This window comes from Microtus oregoni, unplaced genomic scaffold (assembly GCF_018167655.1).
Source record: "Microtus oregoni isolate MIOR12 unplaced genomic scaffold, Mior012 000023F_ref0000262, whole genome shotgun sequence".
Taxonomy (NCBI): domain Eukaryota; kingdom Metazoa; phylum Chordata; class Mammalia; order Rodentia; family Cricetidae; genus Microtus; species Microtus oregoni.
In genome coordinates this window covers 839551-854767 of record NW_024543082.1, presented here as the reverse complement: position 1 = coordinate 854767, position 15217 = coordinate 839551, and the positions used below count along the sequence as shown (strand labels likewise).

The window sequence follows — 15217 nt, the reverse complement described above, 5'->3', positions numbered from 1 at the left end:
CCACTGAGATTATCTGGAGGGAAGGTACACTGGGGTTTTCTTTTCTGAGACAGGGGTCTTACTGTATAGTCCAGGCTGGCTTGGAACTCCCTATGTAGACCAGGCTTATCTTGAGCTCACAGAGATCAGCTCGCTTCTTCTGCCTAAGGAGTGCTGGGATTAAAGGGGTGTGCGGCCATGCCTGGTAGCCTCAGGCTTTTCAGTTACGAGAATACAGAGGAAAACGCAGGGCCAGCAAGACAGTCAGCGTAATCTTAAGTAAAATAAATCACAAGAGCCTGACCAGGCAGTCCTCTTTTGCAGCTTAAGATGCCGGTGGCGATTCTCTGGCATTCAGCTTATTTCTACTCGGGACTCAAGTATGTGCCACTTCTAATCCCCTTCTAGTTCCCAGTGGTGGATGGATGCAGACGTGCAACTCCAGGCCACTCTCCACATGTTACAACCAATCTCTTTATTAAGCACGAAAACAAATTCTCCAAGATGTAAAAACGCCACCTGAAGGCTCCAGCTGGAAACAGTCACTGCAGTACAAAAGCGGCTTGGTGCCGTGGGCTCGCTGCTGGGAGGGAGCTCTCTGGACCCTGAGGCCCCGCCTCCCTCTTTCCTTCCCTCCCAGGCCCTATCTGTCTTGCCTGAACACAGGGGCTGGAACCGGGTACCCCTGTTTGAATCCGGAGCGGTCCAAAGCCCAAACGGCAAGCTGAATTTGCTCTCTGTGGAACCCTCTTAGCTTCAGAAAGGCTGCACCCGGCAGCCTGGTCTAGCTGCCTAGGTTCCTTTGCTCTCTCCTGGCACTGGGCTCCGGGTTTAGGCCAGACAGCTGCTTGGGAGTGTAAGGATCACCGTTTCTAAAGGGGCTTTGCTTCTTTCTTTGTTCCCAGGCAGTGTCTAAGTAGGTGGTCAAACGCTCTTGGAGGACCTCAAGCTTGTGTGGAAGAAAAAACGCCTGAGCAGACTCTAGCCGAGGAGGCATGGCTCCCTCTGGTGGCAGGTCGGGATTTTGCCACAAAAGGCACTCTCTAGCTCACGGCTTGACACCACCAGGAAGAAGGCAGTACTTGGTTTGGATCCAAATACCCAGACCCTGATCAACTAGAGGGACAGGCAGCCTTCAAATTCAAACCTTCCTGATGGGCAACACAGACTGCCTAGCAGTGTCTCAGCATAATTAAAAAATGTTTACAGTAGGAAGGAGAGGTGACCACCCTGAAGTCCTGTGGAGCAGGTGTGTGTCTGTGTGTGTGTGTCTGTGCGCGCGAGTGAGCATGCACCACATAAGCACATGAGACAGTAGGTACCCAGACCCATTGCTAGGGAGATGTCTCAGTGCCCAGCCTTGGCCCTGCTAATCTGTCTACAGCCCCAAGGATAGCACCAAGGCGAAACCAAACCATATTCCTAGGCAAAGAGCACCTCTGCCCAGACCCAACCTGAGTCTTCAAAGATGGTGGAGAAACCTCAGCTGGCAACCTCTAGATCTCCCATCCCTAGCCAGCTGAGAGTCAGTGGCTGCTGGCCACCAGTCGCACAGTGCCATGGATGGGCAGAGAACACACAGTAGCACCTGGTGTGACTGTCTCAAGAGAAGACACTCTGCTGGTAAGAGGGTTCAGGGATCAATGGGTCCAAGGTGTCCCTGGAACACAATGTGGTGAGTCTTACGGCAATGCCCAAGCACGAGCAGGATCACCTGGGTGCAATGGAAGGGGTATTTCATTGCACCCACGTGCCACGGAGCTGCAAATTCTTCCTGCACACAAGAAAAAAAAATCTGTTCTTTTTACTCGTGAGACTAGCTTAAGGATTAAATGGGATAAATATTTTGAACAGATGCTTTGGCTTAGAAATGATTTTGGATACTAGTCTAATAATCTGTTTTTAATAGAAAGGTATTTCCCACAAATCTTTGTATAAAATCAACTTGAACTAGATAGAAGCACCATGTTGGCCTTGAGGCTTAGGGTCACCCACCTGTGACCCCCACATCTGTGAAGGCCTACCACCACGTGAACAAGTAAGGTTAATGCTAAGATAAGTCTTCCTACGACCGTGGATGTTCCATAGCAAGTCATCAAAAGGTAACCGTATGAACTCCCTCCCCTCAGCCTTCCCCCTCCCACCAGATCCCGTGGCAGAGGACACAGGAGCCTCTTCAGTGTATGTAGATCTTGTCAGAGATGGCTCCCGGCAAGTGTGTCATGATCTGCATTCGCAGCCACCAGTAGTAGTCCATGGGGTGGTAGCGGGTGTAGGGGGTGGCGGCAGTCAGGGCGTGTGTGACAGCATCGATGACAGAGGAGGTGTCTGTGGAGCCGCTGTTGCAGTAGGTCTCCATCTTGGCGATCTTCTCATCGAAGTACTTCTTGCCGTAGTCTTTGCGAACAACCTCGGGAAGCTCGTCCCACATCTTCTTGGCGATGGCCTGGATACGCTCAGGGCTATACAGACTGGTGGCAGCGATGAAATTGCCGGGCTCCACCACACTGACCTTCACGCCCAAAGGGTGCATCTCATAGCGCAGGCAGTCAGAGAAAGCCTCTACCCCGAACTTGGTGATGCAGTATGGCGAGCGGGCTGGGTTGGCCATGCGGCCCAGCATGCTGCTGATATTAACAACACGGCCTATAGAAGAAGACGGCAAACATCTGCTCAGGGGGCATTGCCCTGTGACGTGGTGGCCCGGCGGGGACAGCTTTAGAACCGTCCGGAGGCAGGGGACCTTCTTGGGCCACCCAGCTAACCAGTATTCCCCAGCTTCTCCAAGGGTCCTGCTGTGCCAGGCAGGACCAGGAAAGGGGAACAAATGAGAAACAAGCCTGTGGACCAGGAGGGTGCAGTAGACTAGGCGACACACAACTGGCTGATGGCAGCCAAAGCCTGCCTGGTGGCAATACTGTGGGGTGAAAACACACTGGGCGCCCGTGGGACATGGAATGGCTACGTCTGTGTGGACCTGTGATCGACTCTAAGCAGGGTCTGATGCTGGTCAGGGAGAATAGGAAGCTAAAACTCTTTCTCCCCAGTCAGGCGCACAGAGAAGTAACGTGGCAAGTCCAGGTGGGGACTGACCGCTGGCACAACTAGGGATGGAGATAGAGCGCAGAAGACAGAGTGCCCAGAACGAGGTTGGCACAAGGGAGCCTAGAACACCCCAGAAGAGAGGAGGACCTGGGTTGGTGGGCTGTTCCCAACACCAGATCCAGAGAGAAGTGGGCTGGGGCAGGAGAAGGGGCCCGGTTTTTAAAGCTGATTTCAAGGTTGGACATTAGGTGGCACTGTGGGACTCGGGCACAGAGAAAATGGTGCCCTCAAAAGCATTTGGTCACAGGCCCAGCATTAACTCCCCATAGGGTTGGGGCAGATCCCTCTCAGTCCAGGCTGACCTGGGTCAGCTTGCCTAAGGCGTGCCCCTAGGAGCACCTGCCCCCTCCCCCCCAGTGTGAAGTCACTGAAAGGTTGAGCTTCCTCACAAAGACTACAGACTGAACCCCGTTCATGCCTATGCTGCCAAGACCTTGGGGCAGATCTGGGGATCTGGTATCTTTTGTCACAAGGGCTTGCTGTTCCAGGGGAAAAGTCAGATCTTATGACTTTATAGATGGTTTTCTCACATTTGGCTATTTTATATGATTTGGGGATTGCGTCTCTTCTCCAAGTTTCTGGTCTTGTTTGAACTGAATAACTCAACGTCTCATTTTTAATCTACGGAACATGCTAATGTTTGTTTAGCATTACACAGCGATGGAACAGCATGTAGAACAGCTGGTGCACATGTGCCGACTTCTGCAGAGTTGGTTCCTAGAGGACAAGCCTCTACGACCCATGAGCCCGGAGTGCACAGACAACTGAACTACCTTTCTTGTGTGTTTTTGAGACAGGGTCTCATTATGTATCACAGGCTGACTTTAACCTCAAGGTCTTCCTGCCTCGGTCACCCAAGTGCTGGGTTTACAGATGTCCACCACCATCCCAGCTCATCTGCTCCACTTCTGAAAGCCACAGACCCCTCTCCCCTGCCTGTCCAAGTACTTCTGTCGATCCCCAACTCACCTTTGGCTCTCCGGAGAAGGGGGAGGAAGGATTTTGTCGTGCGTACCGTGCCCCAGAGGTTCACTTCTGCCACCTCCTTATACGTCTCCATGCTGGTGAACTCCACCTCTCCAAATGTTGAAATGCCTGCATTGTTAACCAGGCCCCACATTCCTGCACACGAGAGGACACAGCCAGTCACCATATGGACTCAAACACAAACACTAGTCTGCCCCTCTCTGCTCTGATCTCTTTCTTCCACGACTCCCAGCCTCTCGCCCAAGGCTTCCAGGAAACAATTCTAGAGTCGGCCATCTCTAGAGTGAAAGGGAGAGAGAGAGAGCCAACACCCTGACTAAATAGACTGTCCCTATGGTAGAACATCCAGGCTTCATGTCAGTGCTGACAGAATCAGTTCTCAGCCCTTCCTGACTGAGCCTTGTAGGGTCTCCGGAGGCCTGTGTCTCCCTCCATTCCAGCTCTGTATGGTTCTTATCACCTTGACACGTATCTGGGAAGGGGTCGTAGTAATTAAAAAGATGCCTCCATCAGATCGGCTTGTAAGCAATCTGTAGGGCGTTTTCTTGATTTGGAGGGGCCCACTATGGGTGCTCCAAATGCCTTCTTGCCAGGTGGTGTGGAAGAAAGCAATTGAGCAACCCATGTAGGGCAAGCCAGGAAGCCGCACTCCTCCACGGCCTCTGCTTCTGTCTTGCCTTCAGGCCCTTGCTTTGAGTTTCTGCTCTGACTTCCTTCAGTGACGAACTATGATGTGGAAGTTTATACACCAAATAAACCCTCTCCCAATGTGCTTGTGGTCATGGTGTCTATCACAGCAACAAAAGAGTGAAGGCGACAGGCATTTCTCCTCTACATGAACACCCTGCACCTATTCATCCAACTCAGCTATTGCTCTGACGGCCCCTCTAGCCAGCAGTCAAGGAAACCTCAGGAACTTTCCAAGCCAAGCTCATAGAAGGGCACACAACCTCAAGGTCACCCATTAAGTTATGGGCTCTGCTGCCAAGCCTTGTTCATGGTCAGGCGCCGCCCCACTCCACCTTGGGACTGTTAACAATCCTCTATTCTCTCAAGCTCCTCCTCTGAGCAGGCTGCTGTTTGCTGGTGGTCACACATTAAGGGACCTTGGCTGGGGAGTCTTTCAGTCAGTGTGTCTCTTCTTACCCTCTCCTGAGACTGTGCGGTGATACAGGCTATGAGAAGATGCCTGTTCTCTCAGGCATTGACTGTTCCCTACGAGAGCAGCTAAGGGACAGCTGGCTTTTGTAGACTCAGACAGTGTTGGTTCTGCAAAGTTCCTGGAGTTTGTCTGCAAACTATTTTTGCAGCAAGGCAAGGGAAACCAAAGCTGTCAAGGGAAAAGACAGATTTAAGTCTCATCATTAAGTCGGAGGCAGAGTTGAACCTGAGCCAAGGGAGCACAGCCTGTTTTCCAGGACTCGGTTCGAGTTTGGTTTTTTGGGTGTAAGCAGTGGATGGGTCAGAGCCCCAGGGCAGAGTGGGGTCCTGCCTCTTTGGTGTGGAGATCCTCAGCATTTGGTCTCCTTATGGCTTATTCTCCTGCCTCTGAAAGCTCTGTGCTCCTTGCAGGGGCTTCAGCCGACTTGGTGCCTGCTCGCGGCCTGTGAGAATACGGCCCAGGGCATCATGAGAATGAATGTGTAAATGACAGAGTAATTGGTCTCATGTTGCTTTCCTTCCGTCTTGCCCAAATTAAAGCTTAGTCAGCTGACCTCTGGTGCCTTCTCCTTCAATTACGGGGAATTAAGGGCATTTATTAAGGAGAGGAAATTGCTGGTTAACTAAGTGTCCAAAGAGCTCCCTCCTGCACCAGCTGCCTGCCGGGGCTTCCTGCCCTCAGCTCTCAAGCTGAAGTTGTGACCTTGAGGCACAACCCACGTGGTCCAAGGCATCCAAGAAATCCACGGCTCCCAGGTCCGTCTTTTGACTTCCCCGAGGCTTCTCTCCTTGAGTCCAGAGGCTAGGCTAACCCATGGCCTCTACCCATGCCACCCCGCCCAGAGCTGGCAGGCTTTTCTTCCTTTTGGGTACTTCTCCTTTGCCCCAGTAGCCGCCCTTCAACTCCATCTCTATTAGGAATTCAAGACGTGCGTGTTGGTGGTGGATGTCTACAAACACTACATTTCCACATCCCAAGGAGCCTTCTTAACCATGTCACCTGATCTCCTTCCTTCTGCAGCCAGACTTCTGAGAACATCCTATCCTCTCAATCCGGTCACACAGCTCTGGACTACAACCTCCGTCTCCTGTTCACCAGGTTCTCCTACAGCCGGCCGGAGAGGCCACCAAGTAAACCCCGCCTCTGTCTCTATTCTCTTCTTAGACACTGTCTACCAATGGCCCTGGACACCAGCTTTCCCCTGGGTTTAGTGACACCGGGCATCCCAGCGCTTTTCCTCTACCAGCCTCCACCCGTCGCAGACACACCCAGTGTCTCCCGCTCAGCCTGACTCTTCTGAATGCTGACACAGTGTCTCCTTGTCTGCTAGATGTTTATAGAACCTTCCAGCGGCTTTGTGTTTGATTCAGATGGGATGGTATCACATGACCAAAAATGCATGCGTGCATGCTCAATCTGAAAATGAAACAATCCTATCTGGCACTACTGTCTCATAAAGATGAATTAAACTCGACCTGTGAAAGTCTACTGCATGGTAGAGCTGGTGACTTGGCAGATAGAAGTTAACCTCAGAGCTCTCCAGAGTCCTTAGCCAAAGCTCCAACAGCGCCCCTGCCAGTCCAGAAGGCAGCTGCTCCCTGAGAAAGATCTCACCATTACCTCCATGTCCAGACAACTCCCATGGACCCCTAAGAGGAAGAGCTCCAGAACTCCGCCTTACCGTCCCTTCTACCTGCACTGCATGGCCCTCACTCACCCTGAGCACAGCGAACATGCCGCGTCTGTCCTGTGAGTGTGAAAACACTCGCTCCTCTAGCTCCTTCACTTCTCCCCTCCGATGTGTCAGCCAGGGCTGGGACGATGCCTGGCGGTTAGAAAGACAGCCACCAGGCCCTGGAGAGGCACTATGATGATGTCACCTGACCCTCATAACTAAGCCACCAGTAGATGCTAAATCAGCCCATAGCTGAATGAGGTAACTGAAGCTCGGTGTCACTAGGACCAGGCGAGGAAGATGCAACTCGGACCTAGACGGAGGAGCCTTCAAGCTCAGCCCCACATAGCTGCTGGTTTCCTTTGCTGGGGCAGAGAGTCCATTCTGTTCCCTTCTGCATGAACTTAGGTCCTGGCTGACCTCTCTGCTGTGTTGTCGGTGAAGACCCAGGTCTCCCTGCCTCAATCTGTATCTTCCTTCTCTGCAGGCCGTGCAGCCAGGTTTGTCTTTCTCCTTGGCTCCTGTAGCTCTCAGTCTGTGGGTAGCACACAAGCCCTGGCAGACTTCTTCCCACCCCTACACATCCTGCCTCCCTCAGTACCAACAGCTCAGTTGCTCCTCTGGGAAGCCTGCCCCTTGTCACCACAGGGGTGAAGTCTAGACTAATGGGATTGGCTAGATGTACTTTACCACTTCACAGATGAGCAAGTTGAGGCCCACGCAGGGCCTGGTTGACATCCAAGTCACATTTCTCTGGAGAGGTGGAGCCCCGGGGAAATCCAGTCCTCCCACTCTGATACCAAGAGACGGGCCTGATGTAAAGGTTCCCTGCCGAAGGCATCAAGCCTCTGGGTTGTTTAACTGTTCTCCGAAGGTTTATCCCGAAGCCACTAGGTTGGTGTCCAGTTCCAAGCTCCTCCTGCCAGATCAGAGCCCTCCAGGCACCAAGCATAGTCCCAGGCAAACAGCAAGGACTCAGTAAATGCTTACTCAATGGTAAGGAATGACTCCGGGGTCAGGCCACACCCACAGCCCGTCAACAGCTGTGTGTACGCTTTCCTGGAGTTGGGAGGGCTGTTAACAGGCACAGATGTCCAGTCCCTCTGAGTCCTACAAAGCAGGGTAGGTGGGACTAGTGAAAGGTGGCTCTAAGGACACCTCAGCACCTCAGGTGACTTCTCAGACTCCAGTAGTGACTGTGCCATGGAACCAGAGTGAAAACCAACCTCAAAATGTGCCCAAGATGGGAGTACACCTGTCCTTGTGTTAACCGTGACTGCTGAGATGTTCTGGGAGGGCGCCACCTGGAGGTCAAAGCTAGCACTGCATGTGGGAGCTGTTGCTGATTTACCAGGAAAAGGACCACAGGGCTCAAGGGGGCGAGCAGTGGGAGGTGGGGTGGATAACTGGCAGGGAAGAGGTAGATGGGGAGAATGGGAAAGACTGGGGGGCGGGAGGATCCGGCATGCAAATGCCATCTGACTGTTTTATTTTCTGGTTTTGATCCCAAGAGTTCCAAATCATTTCCCCCTAACTGCATTATGGTTATAGTGGGTCACGGTGACTGACGGGCGGAGCAGAGGCTGTGGATCCCAGCTGTGCCCCATTACCATCAAGCCCCACGAGCTGTGATTCCAGACTGCCTGGTGCTGTGCCATCCCCCTTCCTAGTCTGTGAAGGCAGCACCCTAGCTGCCCAGGGAGGCTGTGGGGACAAAGGGTGACAGGCTATGTGGCTGGCAATCATCCCACTGGGGCCCAGCCGGCCTTTTCTAAATGGGCCAGGGACACCAACCGCTGTTAATCATTAAACAGATTTCAGTGGGTCTGTAACACACTGGGCACTCCTGGAGAACACAGGGCCCCAGAATGGCCTCCAGGCGGGTAGGGTGGCAGCAAGGAGCTGGGGAGGTGACCCCAGTGACAGTCTCCCTAACGGACAGTCTCTCCCATGGCTGGCCGTATGGCACAAGCTCTTCTCAGAGATGGCAGCGTTTTTCAGCCTGGCGATTTCGGTAATCTACACAGCACAGGTGCGGGTCCCCCGGCCCCCATCACTGGACCCCACCCAGAAGCTGTGCAGCAGGGAGCTAACTGAGGCAGCCCCCCCCCCTCCCTGGCCTGCCAAGGGGCTCTAAAATCAACAGCACAGGCTGATTCTTCCACAGGGCCTACTGTGTGGCCTAGCTCCTTGCTTTCGGGGTCCACTTGAATGGTACCCCACCCCCTCTGAGCTGGAAAGCAGATCCCCTCACACTAAGGTCCTCCACCCAGGCTGAACTCAGGACACCGTGTGCTGAGGCAGCTCTGCAGGATTCGATCCTTGGTCCCCTGGCTCTCCATACTTTATACTTCTTTGAGGTACTCCATCCAACCTCTGTGACATCCATCTCTCTCCTCCCTGGGTCCTAACTCCTTGTATCCCCTCTGGACACTCCCCCCAGGGTGTCCCATGGGCACTTCCATGCCTTCTTACCTGTCCCTTATCTTGCTCCTGCCGTTGAGGACACCAACTATGTAGGACAGACACCTCTTGCCTCTTCTTCATCCCCATATCCAAATCAACTCTGCCAGCTCTGTTCTTTTAGTGCCATTAGCGAGCTCCAGTACCACCGGCGAGCGCCAGTACCACCATGTTTAGGCCTGTGCCACCCACACTCCCCTTTAACCCATCTGTCCCCACTCTAATGCAGGCTTCAGAGGGAGCTTTGGAAGTCGAGCCAGGCCATTACCTCAAGACAATCCCTTTACTCTGCGGCACCTTCGGCCAAGAAGCCAGTCCCCTACCTCATCTGCTGCTGCCTCCAGTCTCAACCTTGCGATGGGACCCTCTGTCACACCCAGCACAGCATGGGCTGCTTCCCAGCACCATTCATGCTCTGCCCCCCCCCCCCCCCCCGGCATCACCTCCCTGGCTCTCGACCACACTACCCACTCCTCCCATACCCCTGACACTGGGCCCGGCCCCTTTCCTTGCTGTTCTGCCTCTGTTCATGTCCTGATCCCTGATGATGAACTCAGTCCACCCACTGAACCCTAAGATCCTAAGGGACAGAGAGCGTTTGGGTATCTTTGTGTCCCCGTCACTCAGCCCAGAGTGGGCATTCAAAGAGAATTGGATGAACCGGCCTGAACTAGGAAGTCAATCTGTCACTCCACAGATTTCAAGCTTGCCTCTAGCCCTATTCCACTGCCCTATTACACAGGTATGTTTAATTTAATCCACTTCCTTATACCGAGCAGAAGGAAGAGTTTAAACAATAAATAGAGGAACCTTTCTCCAGGAGGCCAGCAAACAGAGGGCAGTGTTGGGTAGGATCCCTGGAAGAGCGTCACATACCAACCCTGAGTCTCACGGCACCCTTACCCTTCTCAGGGTCCTTCAGGCCGGAGCGGATGGTCTCCACTGCTTTCTCTATCTCTTCGCTGTTGCAGACATTGAGCTGGACAGTTCTCAGGCGGTCACTCTTTAAACTGTCCAGCTCCTTGACCCCAGCATCACCTTTGTCCTGGGGGAGATAGGGCTGCGGTCACCACTGTCCTTCCTATGCTGGGCAGGTTCTGGATTTAGGACCCAGCCCAGGTAGGGACTGCCTCTAACCCCCTACAAAGCCTGAGGCTTACCCTGACACAAGACTAAGAAAGTTCATGGTAACGTTATTCAAAATAGCCAAACGCCAAGGCAAGTTTTATAAATATTCTGAATGAATGTTTATTTTGATTTTTGTGTAAGTTTTAAAATGCAGTTTGGGGCTGGAAAGATGGCTCAGCAGTTAAGAGTACTTGCTGCTCTTGCAGAGGACTTGGTTTCGGTTGCCAGCACCTATATAGTGGCGCACAACCATCATCTAGAACTTCAGATCCAGGAGATCTGACACCCTCTTCTGGCCTCTGGAGGCACCAGGCACACATGTGATTTCCATATATGCAGGCAAAACATCCATACGTGGGCTGGAGATATGGTTGAGCAGTTAAGAGCCCTGGCTATTCTTCCAGAGGTGCTGAGCTCAGTTCCCAGTAGCCACATGGTGGCTCACAACCATCTACAGTGGGAGCTGATGCCCTTTTTTGGTATAAAGACGCAAATGTAGATAGAACACTCATTCATAAAATAAATACATCTTTTTTTTTTAAGAAAAATCCATATACAAAAAAATAAATCTCTAAAGATGTTATATAGTTTATCTGGGGTACAAATGAGCAAAGTACTGTAGCATATTCATATAATTAAGTAATATTCTGCAGAGAAAAATGAATTATAACAAATGCTACAATATAGATGACTCTCAAAAACACGCTGAGGCCAGGTGTGTTGGCGCTCCATTCTTGTCAAGCCCCAAGTCCATGACTCCAGGCTGCCTGATGCTACTGCCTCCCCACTTCCTGGTCTGTGAAGGCAACGCCCTGGCTGCCCAGGGAGGTCTTTCATCCCAGCACTCCGCAGGCAGAGACAAATGGATCTCTGTGAGCTCCTGGCCAGCCAGAGCTGCACAGTGAGACTCTGTCTAAACACAAACAAACACTGTGCTAGGTGAAAGACACACAGTAAAAAGACCCAGTGACTTTGAGTCCAATGTGAGATTCATCCAGAGAAGGCAGGTCTAGGGGGATGGAAGTCAGTGGTTGTCCAGGGCTTGAGGTGTGTGTGTTGCGGGGGGCAGGGGGCGAATAACTGAAAAGAACCAAAAGGCAAAATACTGAGCCAAGGAAATGTTCTCAAAGTGAACTGTGAAGGTGACACAAGTCTCCGAACTGGGGAACAGTCCCCTAGCTACATGTGCAGCCTCATGTTTTAATACCTCCCTTCGTGGCCCCTAAATGCTGCCTGATGTCCCAAAGCAGCTAGCTCTACACTTCCAAGACTGTCCCTTCTGTCTGTCAATCTCTCCCTTCTCTGCACCCCCACCCGCACCCTGGAAAATTCTGGAAAGGGCTTGAGAATGCTTTCTTTCTCGTTCTTCGACTGTGTTTGTGCATGGTGTCCTCTCACCACGGGATGGAGAGCTCTCTGGGAGTGCTGGCTAGTTTTATGTCAGTCTGGGCCAGGCAAGAGTTATCTGAGAGGAGGGAATGCCAACGGAGAAAAAGTCTCCAAAAGATCAAGCTGTAGGCAAGCCCATAGACCATTTTCTTAATTAGTGATAGGTTTGGGAAGGCCCAGGTCATTGTGTGTGATACCACTCCTGGGCTGGGGTCTTGGGTGCTATAAAAAAGCAGGCTGAGCCGGGCGATGGTGGCGCACGCTTTTAATCCCAGCATTTGGGAGGCAGAGGCAGGCGGATTGCTGTGAGTTTGAGGCCAGCCTGGTCTACAAGAGCTAGTTCCAGGACAGGCTCCAAAGCCACAGAGAAACCCTGTCTCAAAAAACAAAAACGAAAACAAAAAAAAAAAAACAGACTGACCAAGCCATGAGGAACAAGCCAGTAAGGAACACTCCTCCACAGCCTCTGCATCAGCTCCTGCCTTCAGGAGTTTGCCCTATTTGAGTTCCTGCCCTCGTTGCCTTCTACAAAGACGTGTAATATGGAAGTGTGGGCAAAAGAAACACTTTACTCCCCAACTTGCTTTTGGTCATAGTATTCATCACAGAAATAGTAACCCTAACTAAGATACTGGATCTCGGACCAGTCTTGTTCCACAACATCTAGCATAGCATTGGGCTCATCACCATCATCTAGTTGGGCCTATCAAGTGGATAGATGGCAGAGCAATGGATGGACAGACATAAGGATTGGTGATGGATGGATGCATGTATATACTCATACATGCATGCAAAGAGCTACGTAGAACAAACAAGACCGAAGTGGAAAAGATGTAGGCTATTTTAGCAACACATGTTAGAAAAGCACATGCATGTGAACATGCACACACACAGAATAACTGCTTGGACAATGGTAAAGAAAACGGCCCAGTCTTACCTTCATTAAGCAGCCAGCAAATACAAGGAAACCTTTTGAGTGTAGATGTTTGGCCAAAGAGAACCCAAATCCGGAGTCGCAGCCTGTGATGAGAACAGCTTTGCCGCTCGCCTGTATTAGAGGGTTAGACCCGTTTTAGGAAGCCAGGACCCCACAGCGGAGTAACCAGCCCTCCCCAGCCCTCTTCACAGTAATATTAACGCATTCTGGGTGGCCAAGCCTCATCCTCCTAGTTGGCTCTCGCTGTCCGGAGAACTACAAGCACCACCGAGGTATGCTGGGAGTGGAACTCAGAATCACCCGGTCCCTGCCAGCAACGACTCCTGCTGGCAGGATCTCCATGTCTTTATCTGCAGTCACCGAGATGCTTACTGTCCTCGTCCTCAGCATCAAAGCCAGGCTTATGCAGTGCTCTCTGGGAGCAAGGCACTGGCTATGGGTTCCATCATGACACATCCCCCTCCCCAACCATAACCCCACAGACCAGTGGTTCTCAACCTTCCTAACGCTGCAACAGTTCCTCATGGTGACCCCAGCCATAAAATTAATTTTGTTTCCACATCATAACTGTAATTTTGCTAGTTATGAATTATAATGTAAATACCTATGTTTTCCAATGGTCTAAAGTGACCCCTGTGAAAGGGTGGTATGACCCCAACCCCCCACAAGAGGTCATGACCCACAGGTTGAGAACTGCTGCCATGGAGTCACTGTGATGATTCCATGCCACCATAGAGGAAACAGAGTCACTTTCAAATGACAGGACTGAGCACAGATGGGGCTGAGAGACCCCAGAGCCTCACGCTGAACCCCAGCTCTCTGCTTCCCGGCAGGTCTCCGACAAGCTCCCTGGCTGGGAGGGATGGAGTGTGTGTGTTTACCGCTCCCACATGCATGGGGAGAGGGTCTTCCTACTGACGGAGAGCCTCAAAAAAGGATTAAGCGGAAATGTGGTTCAGAATGTCCTGAGCACTGTTCAGGCCCACGCAGAGGGTAACTCGAGGCCTAGGGTCCCCAGACGGCCCTCCTAGACCCAAGGACTCCCAGGGAGCTTCCACTCCCAGGGCTTCCACTCACCTCATTTGCCTCGCTGGCATAAGTCCGACGGGTGGTTGCCGTGAAAGAGTCTGGGTAAAACAAGAGTGTGTGTCTGCAAGAAAACAGCAGCCGTGAACGCCAGGTTCTGGTTCCACTCCAGACCCCACCCCTGGGCAGAAACTGCTTACAACACCCTCAACCACCAGCTAGGTAGCACTGATTTTCTCCCCATCCCAGGCTATGGGGACAGCACTGCTACTGCTTAGAGAACCTTCCCACCGGGAGACAGGCAGGTGGGCAGCGCACCAGCCAGCTCGGCTACTAGACAGGAGATGCCTTCCTGAGAAGAAAGCCAGCCTGATGGCTACTTTTCTTAGGAAGACATGCCAAAACTTGACTGACCCTTGGCCTACTCCAGTGATCCTCATTTTCTGCTTTCCACGGAGACACGAATGGTGGAGTGCTCCGGAGTAATCAAAGCGTGCATATGCTTTCAGAAACCAACACTTTCAATGCCTTCTGCAGGCTTAGAGGGTAAAGGTTATTGCTGCCAACCCTGACGGCCTGAGCTCATCACCAGAGTCCACATGAGGCTAGAAAAGAGGACTGATTGCTGCAAGCCGTCCTCTGACCTCCACGTGTACACACACACACACACACATGCACGCACGATGTGGGATGCCCCTCTGTATGCTGTGAATATGTCTTATTACCTTTGGTTAATAAAGAAGCTGCTTTGGTCTATGGCAGGGCAGAATATAGCTAGGCAGGAAATCCAAGCAGAGAGACAGGGAGAAAGAAGGCAGAGTTGGGCAGATGCCAGCAGCCACTAGAGAAGCAAAATGTGAGATCACAAGCCTTGTGGTAAAATATAGAATAGTACAAAATTGGTTAATTTAAGTTGTAAGAGCTAGCTAATAATACGCCTGAGCTAATAGGTCAAACAGTTTGTAATTAATATTAAGCCTCTGAGTGATTATTCAGGAACTGGCAGGCAGGAGAGAAACTTTCAGTTACACACACACACACACACACACACACACACACACACACTTTATTTTCAGTGTTTTAACTCTCCATGAGCTCAGTGCTGCTTTCCTAATCATTGTTTTTAAACTTTTTATTAGAGATAACTACAGATATACACACTGTTTAGAAACGATGCATAGAGCTGGGCTTGGTGGAGGCAGCTAACTGGGAAGATGAAATAGGAGGGTCACAAGTTCAAGGTCATCCTGGGCAACTTTGTGAGACCCTTGTCATAACAAGTATAAAAATACGGCTGGGGATACAGTTCAGTGATAGAGTGCTTTTCTATCACACATGCGAAACCCTGGATTTAATCCCCAGTACT

General features: G+C 51.6%; 1 protein-coding gene across 2 annotated transcripts in view; it reads right to left on the bottom strand.

Annotated features, from left to right (window-relative positions):
- Positions 1 to 437: 437 nt before the first annotated feature.
- Positions 438 to 15217, bottom strand: part of Bdh1 (3-hydroxybutyrate dehydrogenase 1) — a 37721-nt gene continuing 22941 nt past the window's right edge. For both annotated transcript variants that reach the window (XM_041673108.1, XM_041673106.1), the window contains exons 3-7: positions 13903 to 13975; positions 12826 to 12936; positions 10275 to 10416; positions 4054 to 4206; positions 438 to 2625 (exon numbers count right to left, since the gene is read on the bottom strand). In XM_041673108.1, coding sequence (XP_041529042.1) covers positions 2156 to 2625; positions 4054 to 4206; positions 10275 to 10416; positions 12826 to 12936; positions 13903 to 13975 — 949 coding nt within the window. In that variant the 3' untranslated portion in view covers positions 438 to 2155. The remainder of the gene's footprint in view (positions 2626 to 4053; positions 4207 to 10274; positions 10417 to 12825; positions 12937 to 13902; positions 13976 to 15217) is intronic.